The 16,424-nt window shown below is 41.1% G+C and overlaps 1 protein-coding gene and 1 long non-coding RNA gene across 7 annotated transcripts in view; one reads left to right on the forward strand and one right to left on the reverse strand.

The window, feature by feature from the left end:
• The window catches only part of PDE5A (phosphodiesterase 5A), a 105,911-nt gene that overhangs the window by 45,587 nt on the left and 43,900 nt on the right, over positions 1 to 16,424 (reverse strand). For 2 of the 6 annotated variants that reach the window (XM_085057792.1, XM_085057791.1), the window contains one exon: positions 9,584 to 9,686. In XM_085057792.1, the coding sequence (XP_084913918.1) occupies positions 9,584 to 9,666 (83 nt within the window). In that variant the 5' untranslated portion in view covers positions 9,667 to 9,686. Of the gene's footprint in view, positions 1 to 1,565; positions 2,655 to 2,902; positions 3,123 to 9,583; positions 9,687 to 16,424 lie in introns of those variants that run through there. The other 4 variants (XM_085057797.1, XM_085057790.1, XM_085057793.1 and 1 more) reach the window with 4 other exon arrangements.
• Positions 1 to 16,424, forward strand: part of LOC146437805 (uncharacterized) — a 69,978-nt gene that overhangs the window by 8,533 nt on the left and 45,021 nt on the right. The gene's annotated exons all lie outside the window — the stretch shown is intronic.

The following is a 16,424-nucleotide window of genomic DNA, read 5'->3' on the forward strand; positions in this document are numbered from 1 at the left end:
CTTATAAGTATTATTTAGATAACTAATTAAAACCTTTTTGTGTGTGGAAATTACCACCAAACTACTGTATAAAACACTGTGGGAATTAATTAATTGCAGAAAAAAATAGATGAACTATTCAACACTCATTATAAAATTTCTAAATTAGGTTTTAATTCAAAGCTTATTAATATAAGTGGAAACTGCTTGTATTACGCAGTCATAAGTGACTGAGCTGGTGATCTTTTCCTATTCCTAGGTAGAAATATTTGAGAAACAGATCCAGAAACTCTATTTATCCATTAGCAATTGTGCCTCACAACGTGCAGCTGAATATGCCTCTGCACTCCGCAAGATACCAAATTAACTAACTTCTTGGTCTATTGCTTTCAGAACTGGTGAGAACTTTGACATATTACGAAACAAAACAAAGAAAAGAGAAGCAGTAAATTGTAACTAGAAAAGAGTTGAAACTAGCTCAAGGAACACTGCTTTACTTGAGAGAGTAAATATAATGCTAAGTAGCAAAACATTAACAGCATAGTCTTTGTTCAACGTTTGTTGCTCTTCAAAGATTCAGCTAAAACAAAGCACGGTATTTGATGTTAGGGTTTTTTCTTCTCAAGCTCTAAATAACACTACCAAGTGGAACATTAAACCTCTTTACAAAGTACAGCAGATCTTTCAAACCACTCAGCTCAACATGTTATCTTTGAAGAAAAATACAGTCAAGTAATTTATTTGTCTTTGAACCAACAGTCAAGTAATTTGTTATTTGTCTTTTCAAATACAAACCTACATATAAAAGAGGTATTCCTTAATATATAATTATAGTATTCTATTTATACAGTAAGGACAAAAGAAACCCCAAAACATTCCATGCGAGACAGCAGAGAAGAGAGTTTTGAGACAATTGCAATGCTTCCATCATTTCAAAAACATCACAGAATTGTTGCCAAGCAAGAACTCAAAAGTCAGCATTTTTCTGCAAACCCCTCTCTAACTGCAGAGGCATTGCCATCACGGAGACATGACTGACTAGTATTTTCTGAATTACTGCTTCAGAAGGGCACAAACACAAAACTGTGCCTCAGCAGGAAGGAAAAAAAAAAAAAAAAATACTAACCAGACCTGTCCATGGGGAAAACAAATCTGACACAGCGGTTACTATTAATTAGCATTCCTATTTGTTCAATACTACATCCAGTTTCCAAAGGAAGTGTGACAGGCTGAACTACGAAAATGCTACTTCTCAAAGCTGCTAACACCCTATTTCCTGGGCAAACAAGCTACCCTTCAGTGCCACACCGTGCACTAGTGTTCTGGAGAGCATCAAGGTTAACTACTTCCGTCTATGTATCCTGCACCTATGCACAGCCTTAAAAATTTAAAAAAAAAAAAAAATCAACATTTAAAAGACATTTGAAGGCATTTTTGTTTGGTTTTTTTTCTGTTAAATGACCCTAAGGAAGCAGCAGCAGCAGAAGAAAGGGGACTGCCTGACAGATGGTCACAAGTAAGCAGGTGACCCCTGAAGCTTTCTAGCTCTCTGCGAGTCAATTATTAATGGGGATTTCTCTTCTTACCGCCCCATCCCATGCAGAGAGGAGCAGCAGCAGCAGCAAAATCTCTTTCAGAATGCATCCATCCCTGCTAAGTGACTCGGGAAAGAAGCAAACCAGCAGCGGCGAGCAGATGGTGCGAGCGGCTCGGGAATAGGAGCGCAGCGGAGAGGAGCGAAGCGACCCGCGGAGACGTCAGGTCCGAGGAGCCAGCCGCAGGACTTACTGACTCGAGCTCCCGCTAAGATATACCGCGGGAGCTGCAGATTGCCCGGGCTCTGCATCCCCACTGCTTTGTTTATCGGGAAATATTCAAAATGGAAACCTGACTCCACTTCTAAAAATAGCCGAATTTACGCCAGTTCAACTTGAAGTCCCGCTGTTGAAGTGTGTGACAAAAGTGAGCAAATACCTCGTCTTATCTCCAAAAGGCAGCATGTCAAGCCAAGAGGTAAAAATGCCCAGACGAGCCCCTCAGATCCTCAATATTGGGTTCTCCGCGAGAACCGGCACCGAGAAGGGGTAGCGCGGACCGGCCGGCCCCGAGCAGCAGCGGCGGCCGCAGTCCCCGCGCCGCCCCCTGCCGGCAGCGCGTCCGCTCCCCGGGCACCGATCCCCTCCCTGCCCACCGCCCTGCCCGGGCTGCACCCCCGCCTTCCTCCCGGGGGAAGGCGCAGCGTCCCAGAGGCGCTCTCCCCACTGCACGGGCTCCGCACCACCCTCCTCGGGCGGAGCTCCTGTCTCCAGCGCACCGCGCACGGCTTGTCAGCTCCCTCGGTACTTAACCCGTGGCGCTCACCGCTCCGGGGGCCGCTCTCATGTCAGAGAAGGTGACAAGCCCACAGGGTGACGGAGCTCTTGAAGAGCAGCGCTTTGTTTTGCGATGACTAAATGCGGACATAACCCGCCCTCCCGGAGACATCAGATGGTCTTTGAGGCTTCTACCTACTTCGCAGGGCGGGGAAATACAGTTGCTTGCTACTCACGAGAAGTTGACCGTGTCTGTTTTAAACCGAGGAGAACACAAAATAAATAACTAAGAGCCTAGGGCAGGAAGCTGCGGGCCTGGGACAGCTTCACTGAGCGGCCGGAGGTGCCGGGCGGGCGCTTCCCGCCGCAAAGCGGCCGCGGACCAGGGGCTGAAGGCGAGAGCCCGCGGGGAAGCGCCGCATGTGCCCTTCGGTGGCAGCCGAACGGAGCTACGGCGTGGTGGTTTCAGTTCGTGCTCTTTCGAGAGTGGGGGCGGCGGGGGTGGGGTGGGAGTCGCTTTTTATTTTCTTTGGAGACAGCGAAGTGAAATGGAAAAGAGGTTTTGCTGGAAAGAAATGAACTGCCTCTATCCGCCGCCGCTCCGGTCTTACCTTGTAGCTTTTCTAACAAAGTAAGAGCGGGTGAAGTCGCCGTGATCGTCCAGCCACGCTTCCACCGCCTCCTGCTCTGGCGAGGGGGAAGAGCAGCACTCCATGCTCCCGCCGCCGCTCTGCCGCCTCCCGCAGCGGCTGCCGGCGCTGCCTTGGCTTGGCCCGGCCCGGCCCGGCCCGCTTCCAGTTGCTGGTGCCCTGAGCTCCCACCCACGCCGCGCTCCCAGGTGTGCGGGCGGCAGGAAAGCCCGGCCCGCAGCACCTCAGCGCATCTCCGGCCCGGCCGCCGGTCCCGCAGCGGGCAGAGCCGGCTCCACCTCCGCCGCGGCCCCGCCTGCTTCGAAAAAGTGGTAAATCGAGTGTCACTTTGGAGGGTTCCGCTGTTGGGTGCCACTGTGGGATCTCTGACAGACCTCAACCTGCATATAAGTACTAAAGCCCTGCCTTTACAGTTCTGCATGGCTACAATGAGGCTGTTAGATCCCTTTTAGACACTGAAAAAGCACAACCTAGCATTGGAGATGCTCAACACACAGCTCCTACTTTCTGTAAAATTAGACAGCTGAGACTGAAATTTTGCTTAACACTGATTATCAACTTCATGTACTGTAGTTCCATTCTGTGATGTGCACATGCACACATTTATAATAATTTATAGTCTGCATTCACAGTACATCTTTCACAAAGTTGGATGCATATCTATGGCTTCCTGTGTTGTCACACATGCAGTGTCTTTGCAGGTAAGAGAAACAGAAGAATTTTTCAGGGGAGGGGAATATACAGTCTTGAAAATTATTCTTCTGTGTAGTCAGTCGAAAACTATAATATAAAATATCATATAAATATTTAATAAAATATTTTCTGCTGCTCTTAACCCCCTTTCAGATGTATATAGACATCTGAAATGAATGAATTTCATGAATTCATTGAATCAATTTCCTATATGAATTTATAGAGAGGTGGGATTCTGCAGCTTGAGAAGGGGCTGAAGCAGGAACTTCACAGAAAAGGGATTAAGATCCTGTCTATGAGCTCGAAGGAGTTCTATCTTGTGTGTCTTTGTGTCACATCTATGTGAAGCACTCACTTGGACACGTGTGTCTTTTGGCTATGAGTTTGTGTGTAACATGAGGCACACAGCAAGGGAGGTTTTACATTAACATTTTTAAGGGAATCTCAGGGGAAATGTTGTGCATGGTGACCAGAGGGCAAATGTGAAGATAAAGCATAAGCCATGCATGCAGCATGAGTCAAGCTGCTGCTCAACGCAAAGACAAATCTTTCAGGAGGGAAATACAGAATTACCAAGCAAACTGCCTAAACAGACAACATGGCAGTAAATGAAGCAGATCTTTAGTGTCAAAACCTGGAAAGACTGCTATGTTAGGAAAAAAAATAAATGTGCAAATCACAGATTTATGCATTAAGCATTTCATTTCAGAAAAACAGTTCTGAGAGTACAGAAGACATGGCAGTTAAAGCTCCTAAGTTATGCAGAGGTTTTGGGAAAATGAAACTATGTTAGAGTGCTTAAGTGTAATACCAATGTAAAACATGCAATTATAGAATGCAGATTTTAAAAGTAGCTGAAATGCCATTCCCCGAGTGGTCTCATATGGAATATTGATCATAGTACTGTTCATCCAATCCCAAAAAGCAACTGCAGAATCATCAGAGGTGATCTAGACAGGAAAAACAAGAAGGACCAAACCCATGGAAATATCTTTTCTGTAAGGAGGCAGAAGAGTTTGTTTACAAAAGGAGAAATAAAAATACATAATTTAATTACTGGTATTTAAAAGTAAGATTGTATTTTCTCTCTGTCTTGTAGGAGAATAATAAGGTAATGGTCAATGCAATTATGTCAGCTGCAATAGATAGCGTCTCATTTCATGTAATTAGGAGCAGCACTAATAGAAATAAGCATTTATCTTGTGGTAACATCCAGGATGCCCCAGTCAAGAACAGAGGTTGCACCAAGGAGCACTGTAAACATGTAACATTAAATACCAGGCCGGCTGAGATGCATCCAGTGTCCCTGTACTCCATGCCATAAGGAACTGGGACCCCTGGGTGCAGCTGCTGCTGCTGAGGTCTTATTTAGCCTACAGATAAGATCCAGTATAGCCAATACAAATGATTATCTTCCGGTGAATTCAGTGGCAAAGCAACAGTTTAAAGTTTAAAGGATTGCTACCCAAGCAAAGAATAGCATAGTCTTTCCCAAAAGAAATAAAAATGGAACAGTTGGGGGGGGGGGGGAAGGGATACGTTCTCTGTACCTAATGAATTTCCATGAATAATAACGAACATGCTGTTTTCATTTTTAAGGTGACAGGAGGGCATGAAGGCCAAGCATAACAAAGAATGAATGGTCAAAGTGGAAAAAGTCTTCCATAATTTTGGCTTCCAAAGTGCTCTGAAAAAGCTCAGTGTACCTTAGCTCTCACCCAGCTTTCCAGTTTGTTTGCAGAAATCGGAGGACAGAATTGATGTGGAGTAGCTCTGAATCTGAGAAGGGCTTGTAGTAATGACATACAAATAAAAATGTCCAGTTCAAGTTCAGAAGCTGCTTGAGAGCTCAGTGTTGAATCCAGGAAGCTTTTCCATCAGTAGGCTGTGCTATTGCAGGACTGGTGGATGGAAAAGTTATTTAGCTGAAGTCTTTCATTTGATATTTTGCAAATATTTTCATGTAATTAGATAAAAAAGGGGGGGGGTTGTATGCTCAAGGCACATAAATTAGAAATTATGCTAGCTCATGATAATTAGTAAGAACAAATATGGAAGTATGTAACCAGAGAAAAAGTAACTATGTGATATTTTATGCTCAAAGAACTCTATTTAAATTTATTTGAAAGTAATATGCTTCTATTTCATTTCCCTTTAAAAGAGAAAAAATAAGGTTTCAGATGTCAACATTGTTAACTTGCCTGACTTATTCATTAGACGAATTGGAGCAGCATTTAGCTTTGCTAAGTGGGAACTGGCTGTCTTTCTACCATCCCTTAAATCTGGAAAACAGTTGGTCCGTTTTGGCTCTTAAATCAAGTTTAGGACTGTACTATATGGCCAGTGAGGCTAGAATATGATAAGGCAGAGGAAATTATTCCACTTCTTTATTAGCTAGCACTTTCACATACACACAGTGGAAGAATCCTAATACTAGTAAGGCAAGTTTCCATTTCCCTTCCATTCTGTTGCATAAGGAGAGTGAAATAGCAACCAAAATCCAATTCTTTTAAAATCTAATTGTTTTTTAGTGATGAAAATACTAAATGATGAGAATGTCTTATAAGTTGCTTCTCTCGGTCTTTTCCAAATAATTGCTGGAAATGTTTCTCCAGAGCTGCTCAGCAATTGCATAACCTGCCCTCTCCTCTGGGATAACAGTGCATATGTCCTACAGGAAGCCATGTAAAATAGTAGCTTCCTCCTATTTTGATTTGAATGTGATTGAGCATTTGCGTCAATCAAAGTATCAGGCAAAATTTTTGCTCAAATTTTAACTTTTTCTGATTTCTATTAGAAGTCTCAGGATAAGTTGGAAAGCTGTTACCAAGTCTCTCTCTTTTTCTCAGCCTTCTCTCCTTTAAGCTAAGTTGTGCCAAATCTTTCAGTTCTTCCTTGAAGGTCCTGTTTTCCAGCCCTCTGATTATTCTTTTTTGTTTTGGGCATTCCCTAGATTGTCTCGACCATTCCTGCAGTGTCTCACCAAGCTAGGATCAAGTAATGCAGCTGAGCACATGTTAATACTCAGTGAAGTGGAAGGGATATTTTGGGTTCCTTGCAAGCTCTGTTCCTGCTAATAGTCACTCTTGCTCATGCCTTCTTGGCAACAACCTTACATTGTTGACTTCTGTACTGTCTGTTCCCTTTATTTCCATATCTTTGCCATGTAGTCACATGCTGCCTGTGTGTATGCTTACCTCTGCCTAACAGCATTTTCTTGCTCTTGAACATTTTTAATTTCATCCTGTGCTTGCAAAACCTTTCTCCAATTTATTGAGCTCATGTTGAATTCTATGTCTGGCCTCCAATGTGTACTTGGCTTCACCAAGATGAGTGCAGATTTGCTGAGGGGCACAGATCTGGGCAGTGATGCGGTTTGATGCATATGGGTGAAACTGTAGGTGGATTTAGGATTAAGGATTGTAGGATCTAAGGAGGGAGGTGATGACTTGGTTGTATCATGTGGGATAACAGCAAAGATAGTGCAGTGCCTGGTTCATATGGGTTAATTGTGCACCTACGTAGTTCAGTTCTAGTGGCATCCAGGAGATCCTTCTGGGCTTCTGACTTGGAAAATTGTATAATGTATGCTTATGGTTTGGTGGATTTTCCTTAGGAAGTAGTGGGTAAGCAGGAAATGTGCAGGGCACATTTCATTCTGGGCCCTTCTCAATGGCATACCAAACCCATTCTTTATTTACATGATTCTTAGCTGATTTTTAAAGACCTTCTTAGTAATTATTTAGTCATTTTCAATTAACAGTTGCTCTTATAGTACTTTTACTAGTAACTGTGATTTTGAGTTCAAGTATTGGGTTTATACATGGTCTTACAGATAATTATTGAGTCGAATGATAAGGAGCTTTTTTTTACTAGTTGGGGGTGTTCAGGGATGGAGACTCAGTGGCAAACTATATCAATGAAAAATTAGTCAGGTTTCTTTCAAGTACATACCACTGCAATTTGGGCATCCACTCTCCCACTTCTGTACTCATACACTGCAATTCTCTGGTAAACTTCTCACACGTTAACCTAGCAACTGGAGTTTCTGAAGGATCCCTATCATCACAAATTAGTATCATTTCTCTAAGTAAAGCCCTTGGTTTTCTGGAGCTGTTTTTTCAGCACATTCTCCCCATTATTATCTTTCTGAAACCACACAGAGGTGTAGTAGCACCAACTCCTAAGTCATGGTTTAACCCACTTTGGGCAAGAATAACTTTTGCCTACGCTTTGCTCTGAGAATGTGTGTCTGCTTGCTAGTACAGTTTCTTTCTTTTCACAGTAACTTTTCACAAAATTGTTTTCTAGCTTGTAAATCAGACTGATTTTCTTTGTTCCTCTAATGAGAAACTTATATTCCTCGGTTCAAAAATACAGGCCAGACCTCACTAAGTGTTTGTAGTTCGTCTGTATTAAGGACCTGCCCTTCCTGTTATTTATATCTCTATAACTTTTTGTAATCTGCAGCTTTTTCCATGAATAATTTTTTATTTTTGTTCAGATCATTTAGTGTGATTCAGGTCCATTTAGTATGGACCAGACTGATAATACACATTGCTGAGGCTTTTACCAAAAGTCCTGTAGAGTTGTGAGCCAAAGCCCTAATGAAATCTTACAGGAGTTTACTTAATCAAACTAATTCACAGTCTCATGGGAAAATAGGAAGTTTTTTTTATTCCTGACAAAACTTATTTTCTGTGTTGACTGGCGTTAATTGTACTATCATCCTTTAATTGTACACTGATTTCTTCCTGTACCAGCCTTTCCATAAGTTTGCCTGAGATTGATGTCAGGCAAAATGATCTGCAATTTCCTTATTAAGTAATGGAACAATGCTTGCATCTCTGTCTTAGGGATCTTATGTGGAATTTCAAGACATGTTTTGCTTAATTTGGTTCTTTTTAGTTTTATTTTACTAAGGTTTAGTATTCGTGCCTGTTAAACTGGTATTATTTTACTTCTTGATATTTTGGAATCTTAGTAGTGAACATATGAATTTCTGTTTTAATAGATCACATGAAGAATATTTTAGTGGCACAGAGCTGGTGAAGTATTATGCAGTGGGCATGAAAATAATTTTCAGGGCATTCTAGGAATGCACAGACATACTCTGGTAGTGAAATAAAACATTAATCTTTGATTGTGAAAGAGCAACAGAAAAACTGAACAGTAAATACAGTGAATAAAGAGATTGTTTATGTTTGACACTGATATTATAACCTAAAGGTATAACCACAAAATCTTCACTGCTCTGAACAATGCAAAAGGAAAATGTGTAAGAGATTAGTTTGTGACTAAGGCTCACTGCAGCATGGCTAAATGAATGCAATGGGTTTGCATGGCATTTTAATTATACTCAAGAAGAAAATGCATGAGAACAGTCAGACTGAAAAGAAGTTGTTATACATGCATGTGTGTCTACTTCTGACTATCCCATTTGATTTTTTTTTTGTTTGTTTTGGAGGGGTATGGCATACTTTCATTTTCTCCTTCAGTTTTCATACCTATCCCTGAAGACATGTGGTGTAGACGTTTGTTCAGCCAAGGGAGTCTGAATGAGAGTATTCACAATGCGCCATTGCTGATCCCAGATCAGCAGCAATCACATGGAGAGATTTGACCCACAGTGCCTGTTCATGCCACGTCATCTCTTTTTTGTAAAAGCTTTGGCTGTTGTGAGCACCTGGAGCTTTCAAAACCTTTTGATACTTGGTAACTAGTTTCTCTCTGGCAAATAAAACAAGAAAACCATTATTGCAAATCGGTGAAACGGATCTCTAGATTCTCCCATCAAATAGCTTGGGGTCAGCATCACCCTACTTTCCTGGAAAAGTGAAGCTGTATTTCTTGGGAAATTAGCGAGTATTACAAGAGCTACTGGGTCCAAATTCTGATAACTACCTATCTTTTCACATTTGGTGCTACATTTCTGAAATTGCTACTTACATTTCATCACTGGCAGGTTGCACACGGTTAGGTTTCTGAGGCAGGGGTTGCCCATGGCCATGTGTTTCAGCAGCCTTCAGCATAGCTGGTACTTCACGTGCTGCTGTAAAACCAATACAAGGGACAAATTAAATCTGTTTTTGTTGGAATTCAAATATCATTTGAATTGCTTATGAGCTTTTTTATTAATCATTATCCCTCCATTAGATCAGTGAGGACAGTAATAGTTGTCACTAGTCCTGTACTACAGGTGGCTATAGCAAAATGGAAAGTTCATGGGACTTGACTTAGGTTATATAAAAGTTTCTGTCATAGCTAAAATTACATCAAATGAGTCACTTGGTTTTAGTATTACATTTAGCCTTCTAAATCACCAGGGAGCTGATTTTTAATCTATCTTTCTAGAGCCACGGGGGTCACACAGTTAATTCTGGCAGCTTATACCAGGTCCTGGGAGAGACAGGAGTTGTGTCAACAATGTGGCAGGCCTCATTTGGCACCTTTGATCCCAAATGGATAATGTGAGCATCTGAAAACAGCATGTACCTCACTGGTGGCTGCCTGATGTGCTGGCTGGGCTCATGCTGAAGGAGAACCTCAGCCACTCAGCCCCGAGAACAGGTAGCTGGCTCATCCCTGCTGGTTTGCTGCTGTGGCACCCCACTTTTGAGGCTTTCAGTGTAGATTTTAGACCAGGGGAGAACCAAACTGTGTGAGATGAAAGCCACCAGAAAAAGTGAGGCATGTGAGGACAGCAGGATGGAAATAAGCGCATAATTTTTCTAAACTGTTCCAATATGGAACAATATTAAGGAGACTCTTGATGAGCCTAAAACTCCTTCCAGCTGCTTGTGAGCTACCAGCTGTGCCTGACATTCCTGCTTTCTGGCCTCTAAGTCTGGTCTCTTTTTAGAACCTTGAACAAAAACCAATTTTTATTTGAGCTTATTGAATTTATTTTAATTTTATTTATTTCCAGAGTAAAATGTTTATGTGGAAACAAGTTTGTGTGGTGTTCTCACGGTTCAAATAGTAATATCAGCACCCCTGAGGAAATGAAAAGTGACACAGCATGGGCCAGCCTGAGTTTTTGCAGGCTGCAGCCTGGCTTCTCAGTTCGTCCTGCACTGAGCACATATCTATTCCCTGCCGTTTTCCTTCTTTCCACATGAGACTGGGTGTCAGAGCTGCAAAATAGACTGCAAAACAGGATTTTCTGTGTGTGGTACATAGTCTTTCTCTGTCGTTTTGTTTTCCTTTGATAGTGATGTAGAAGAGTTTCTGTGTTTTGTAAGAATTTTATGCTACCCAAACATTGCCAGTACGGTGACATTAACAGGTAAAAGCATAGACAGAGAAGTATTGCAGTTCTAGACTTCAGTACATTTATGCAGTCTTCAGACTCTTTCATGCTGTGTTATCTGAATTTGCAGTGTGTGCATTTTGATTATAACTGCCAAAATCTATTTTTTCTTTGACAGCTGAATTATGGATTTTGTGAGGAAGACCTCACTGCTGATTAAATTTGTATTGACAGGATTGCATTCTGTATTAACAGGAAAACAGCTACTTCAGGCCCCCTAAATCACATCTTTTCCTCTGTTCTTACTTTAAGGCCCTGAAAACCCAGGATAAATCAGGAAACATTTGCCACCACAGATTCTTTCAGTGTAAAGGAAACCAAGTATGTCATTGCTAATTGACCAGAATAGCTCTTCTGATAAATTTGTGTCTTCTTTCAATCTGCTGTTTGTCTTTCAGATGTGGATTGATTTATACTTCCAGCATTTCTGTCTTAGGCAAAATATTTTTGTTAGTTTATTGGAGATAAATCACAGCTCTTCCCTCCAAGCACTTAGTCGCTGACTCTTAATTTCTTGATCTCTGCGTGTGAATAAAAGTCTGACCTTGTTTTCTACTTAAAAGTAATTTTGGGAGGTAAGAGAATACAGAGCTGTATAGAAGGAAAACAAGTAAAAGAAAAAAAAACCCAACACAAATCTAATCAGTCTTCTTGGTGGTTTTGAATTTTTAGCGAGGTTGAAAGATGATAATTTTATATGGACTAATATTAATTTTAACTGATGTGTGGAGTTTAATATTACAACCAGGTAACCCAAATTTTGGCATTGCTGTAATCCTGTAATTCTAGTGCTTGCTACAGTACGAATTATTTAGAATGGCAAGTGTATAACAAAAAAGGATATAGATATATCTATAGAAACAAAAGAAAGAGGAATTGGGATTCTATAATATTTACAGTTACTAATAAGGAAAGGAAATAAATACAAATTGTTCTTAAACAAGCTGGTAAAAGCTGGTAAAATTGAAAGTGAATGCTGCAAGTTCTCCCAAGCAGTTTCCAGTCATGAAAACTTGCAGAAAGTAGATTTTACCACAGATACAGCCCAGCTGACCATTGACCTGAAACATGTACAGTACTATTGTTTCCATTTGCTAACAGTCGTCACTTGCTTCAGGGGTCCCTGCATGTTCCAGCTGTTTTTCATTCCAAGTGGCTCAAAGCACTGGGACAGTTTGGTCACTTCACATCTCAGTAGGAAAGCTTCAGTTTGAAACAGCCTCCCTCATTCAAAAACAGAGCTTCTTTCTCCTTTTTTTTTTTTTTTTTTTAATTCCCCTAGGATTCTTGCTGTTTCTGAAGAGTTATGCTCATGAATAGTAATATAAAGTAATTTCTGAGGCTCTTACTACATGTTAATTTAAAAAAGGGGGTGAAATATCTTTCAGTTTGTGTGTGTATCTCTGTTTTTGAATATCTGTCATTTCCTGCGGCTCCAGGACCCTTCAAGTTCATTAGGCAGCATCACACACATCCAGCAGAATGATAAAGATAACAAAATACTGTGACTATCTCAAAAGAGTCCTGCTGGAAATAGACACAGTTTTCATGGCTTTATCAAGAGTCAGGGTGTCAGTGACCATCTCAGGAGGGGACAGTACCCAGGCAGCAGAGAACCAGCATCCTGCTGGTGCTGAAGCTTCAGCTGAAGCTCTGTACAGTGCCAGGGAGGTGTTAAATGATTGACTTAAAAACCTGGCAGTCACCAGATACAAATAGAAAAAGTGCAGCTGGATATATTCTGATGGTCCCGGAGCAAGCAGCTCTCCTGCTTCAGGATAGACTCCATCTGCTCTCTTGCTCCTTTCCCTCTGCTAACATCGAACTTACACGTCTTACAAACTACTTGCAAGAACAGCGTGGAGACAGCCTAACTTTCTTCCCTTGTCTAACTTTGCCCTCCTAGTTTTAATTCCTTTTGGAATGAATTGGAGAAATGTCCCTCTGCATATTGACCTTCCAGTTTCCAGCTCAAGAGTAAAGTTCTTTTCTGGTGTCTCTGATGTTCTCACCACATTTCACAATATTCCATTTTGTTCTTGGTCTTATCATCACCAGCACTTGAAAATACCTTACACTCTAGAGCACTAGCAAGATACCCTCCCCTATTCACATCTTCCTCAGAAAATCCTTCTTTGGTAGCACTTAGAGACATGAGTCAATAGCAGCAGAGAACCATTATCATCTAACCATGCATGCTGCTGCTTTGGGTTTATTGCTCGCCTTTTGATCTCACTGTATTCTGCTCACAGATCTGTGCTGCTTAGCAAAGGTCCTTGGGACATGGACTAGGCCTTTATGTTCTGTACAGAGTGTTTCTGTTCTCTGACTGAATGTCTTGACCTTTAAAAGGCAACTCCAAGGCTGTCAAAATGTGGTTTATTTAATCAAGAACCTAATTCGGAGATAGCAACTGTCTGTTACAGGCCCAAAATTCTCTCTGTGTACTGTTCATGCCAACACAGCTTTGCCCACACAAATGTTCACGAAGCTCAAATAAAAAGAGCTGTAAATAGAGAAGAAAAGGCCTTCAAAATGATGAGAAAAGCTTTCTTAATATTTATGTTCTTCCTTGGTAGCAAAATGGGTAATTTGAATTCAACCTAATCTGTTTTTATTTCAAAAACGAGAAAAATACAACTGATCCTTCTTTCCTCAGCGGAGCAGATTAGTCAGTGGGCTAAGCATAACACAATGAAATGAAGCAATTTGAAGAAAACCATTAAAGGTAAAAACATTTGAGTAATCAACAACAGCGTTCCCTTCAGAACAGGGCATTACAACAAAGCTGGTTGTACTGCTGGTCTTGTTGATTTTCTCTGACTACAAAGCAGAATAGAAACTTTCTCCATAAATCCCTGGGTGCTAATGCAGGGAGGTGGCTGTGTAATCTGAGCTGTCTGACCGTGGCAAAAGAGCAGACTGTAAGCTCACTGCCTAAAGAAATTATTAAAAAATTCAATGCTGGGAGGAGAGCTAGCTGCTTTATTAATGTTTATCAGATTAAAGAAGTTCAATAACTGAAGCAATATGAGCAGTGCATAAAAGCAGGGGAGTGAAAGGGAAAAAACTGGTTTTGGGGTGTGCCATGGCCTCTCTCAGAGAGCTTCTCATTGATCTGCCTTCCAATTCATCCTGTCAAACAGCTGGCATGGCATGTGGTCAGCAGGCAGAGGGGCAGCACCATTCATACACCCTGTTATCCAGAGCACAGATGCTTTCCCTGATGCCTGGTAGTTCCTAGCCAGCTTCCAGAGTTTTGGCAGAATCGTTCACAAATGTTTGACACACGGAGATGAGGCAGAAATTCATTGAAAAGCGATATGAAGTTAATGCATAGTTAATACTGCTGTCTTTATCTCTGTAAAGTCTATCGCCATGAATCTGGTAAGAATTGATACATGCAGATAACATTAAAATTCCTTCTTGGGAGTTATATATCCCAGAAGTTAAAGAAAGAAGCTTTTTTATTTGCATGTAAGAGTTTTAATGTCCTTTGAAAGGGGTTAATCTGTCAGTGCTGGGGCTGAGATCCTTATCCTCAGAGCACAACTCGCTCTTCAAAGAGCCTTTTAATGTGCCACTTCCAGGCAGCTCCACAGCCCAGGAGAAGTGGGAGGCTGGAGTGGCATCCTTCTCTTCTTCTCAAACCCTCACTTCGGCTGTGGTTGACTAAACCTCCCTATTAAAATTGTCACCATCAGGACAGTCCCACAGCATACTGCCATGTCCCCATTCCTCCTCAGCATTGCTGTCAGGGTGGTAGGAAACTTCGGGATTAATGCCAGCTTATGAGAGTGCAGAATTTAGAACAAAGATGTTTCTCTAAGTCCCTGCAGAAGTCAGTAGAAAGCAAAGTGGCCCTAAATATACATTTATAGGAAAAGTGAAAAGCAAACTAGTGACAAGATTTTAACAGGAGAATCTAATTTTTCCCTTTTCACCACGTTATGCAAAGGACAACAGTGAGTGCTGTATTTGCTGGCAATGGAGGGAAGTCTGGGGAATCTATTCATTTTCCTCCTCATTTAAACAAACTTTCATGACCATGACCATGACCAAGAAAGGAAGCAAAAGTACTTAGCAAACTTATATTAAGTGTTCTAGCTCAATGTTTGTATTTTGCTCCTGAAAAATGTACTGACTGTATTGATAGCACAGCAGTGTCCAGCTCCTCCAGTCTGTTGTGGGAGAGGGCTCAGGGAATATTTTTAACCTTGTATGGAAACTTAATTTTGTTTTCAAAATACCTGCAGCTCAGAACAGTCTGAGCCATTCTGCAGTGAAAATTGTGGCCTTCAAAGAAAGTTCATATAACTCCCACAGGGTAATCCTGTGTGGAAGAAAAAGCTACTGGTGCCCAGAGATAAGACTGCCTCAGAGGAAATCTGTCTCTTCCTCTGACTTTCTAGTACTTTGGGAATGTGACTGCAAAACAGAGATCTCAGGAACACCAAGAATGCTCCTGTGGAAAGATGGTTTCCATCAGATAGCTGTCTCAGATTAATACCAGCTTGCTACATAATGCCACAGCTAGCTAAGATTTTATAGATTTTTATTTGCTGGATAAACCTGTGACTTTGTTTACTAATCTGGAAGCTTCTGCAGATAAATGCCAATATTTATGAAATTGTACTCCATTCCCATAAGTCTGTATTTTTGGCTATTGAGCCAGAAGTTCTTATTTTGGGGAAGGTAAAGCAGATTTTAAATGTGATTGAAAAGATAATTTGGTCTTGTGAAGCCGAAATATTTAGATTTTGTTTTCTTTTTATTTTAATCTCATAATTTTGAACATTTCATGCTATGGTTCCCTTGTATATAAGTAAACTTTTCTTAGTTCAGGATGAGCTGAAACTTACAAATGCAATCTCCAAAGAAAATGGAAAACTAGTGAAGAACTGATGGAGTTTTCTGAAGGATGCATCAGAAAAGTTTGGATAAAAGATTTTAATTTCTTTCCATAATCTATCATCCCCACTATCTAAATAATATCCCTCCTGCCACAGAAGGGATAAGTCATAAACTCCATTGGATGGTAAATGTTGTGTTTTTAAATGAACATTGTTGTCATTGTGTGGCTTGGTTTTCCTCAGGCAAATCCCACATCTTTTGCAGAGGTGAAACAAACTGTTTCTCACTTATGAGCTGCCTTGAAATAAATTAATCATGATGAAAAAAGGTGGCATTATAAAAGACAGGTATTTTATGGCAAGGAATGGCTTATTGTTTCATATTTCTGAGATATCAACAAGATATGATGCCCAGATTTGTGCCTGTCAGTAACCTCACTAAGTGCAGAATGCGGTAGAAATGTGACAGGCTCAGGATGAGAAATGGCTGCAGTGATACCTGCATGCTTCTTTGCTGTCTCCTTCACCATCATATTCTCATCACTGCTGCAAAACTAATTAAATTTGAGAAGCACAGTCACTATGTATTGGGTCGCATTCTCCTCTCTACCCTGTACTGTATGTT

This window comes from Lichenostomus cassidix, chromosome 4, assembly GCF_008360975.1.
Source record: "Lichenostomus cassidix isolate B80296 chromosome 4, HeHo_3.0, whole genome shotgun sequence".
In the NCBI taxonomy this organism is placed as follows: Eukaryota; Metazoa; Chordata; class Aves; order Passeriformes; family Meliphagidae; genus Lichenostomus; species Lichenostomus cassidix.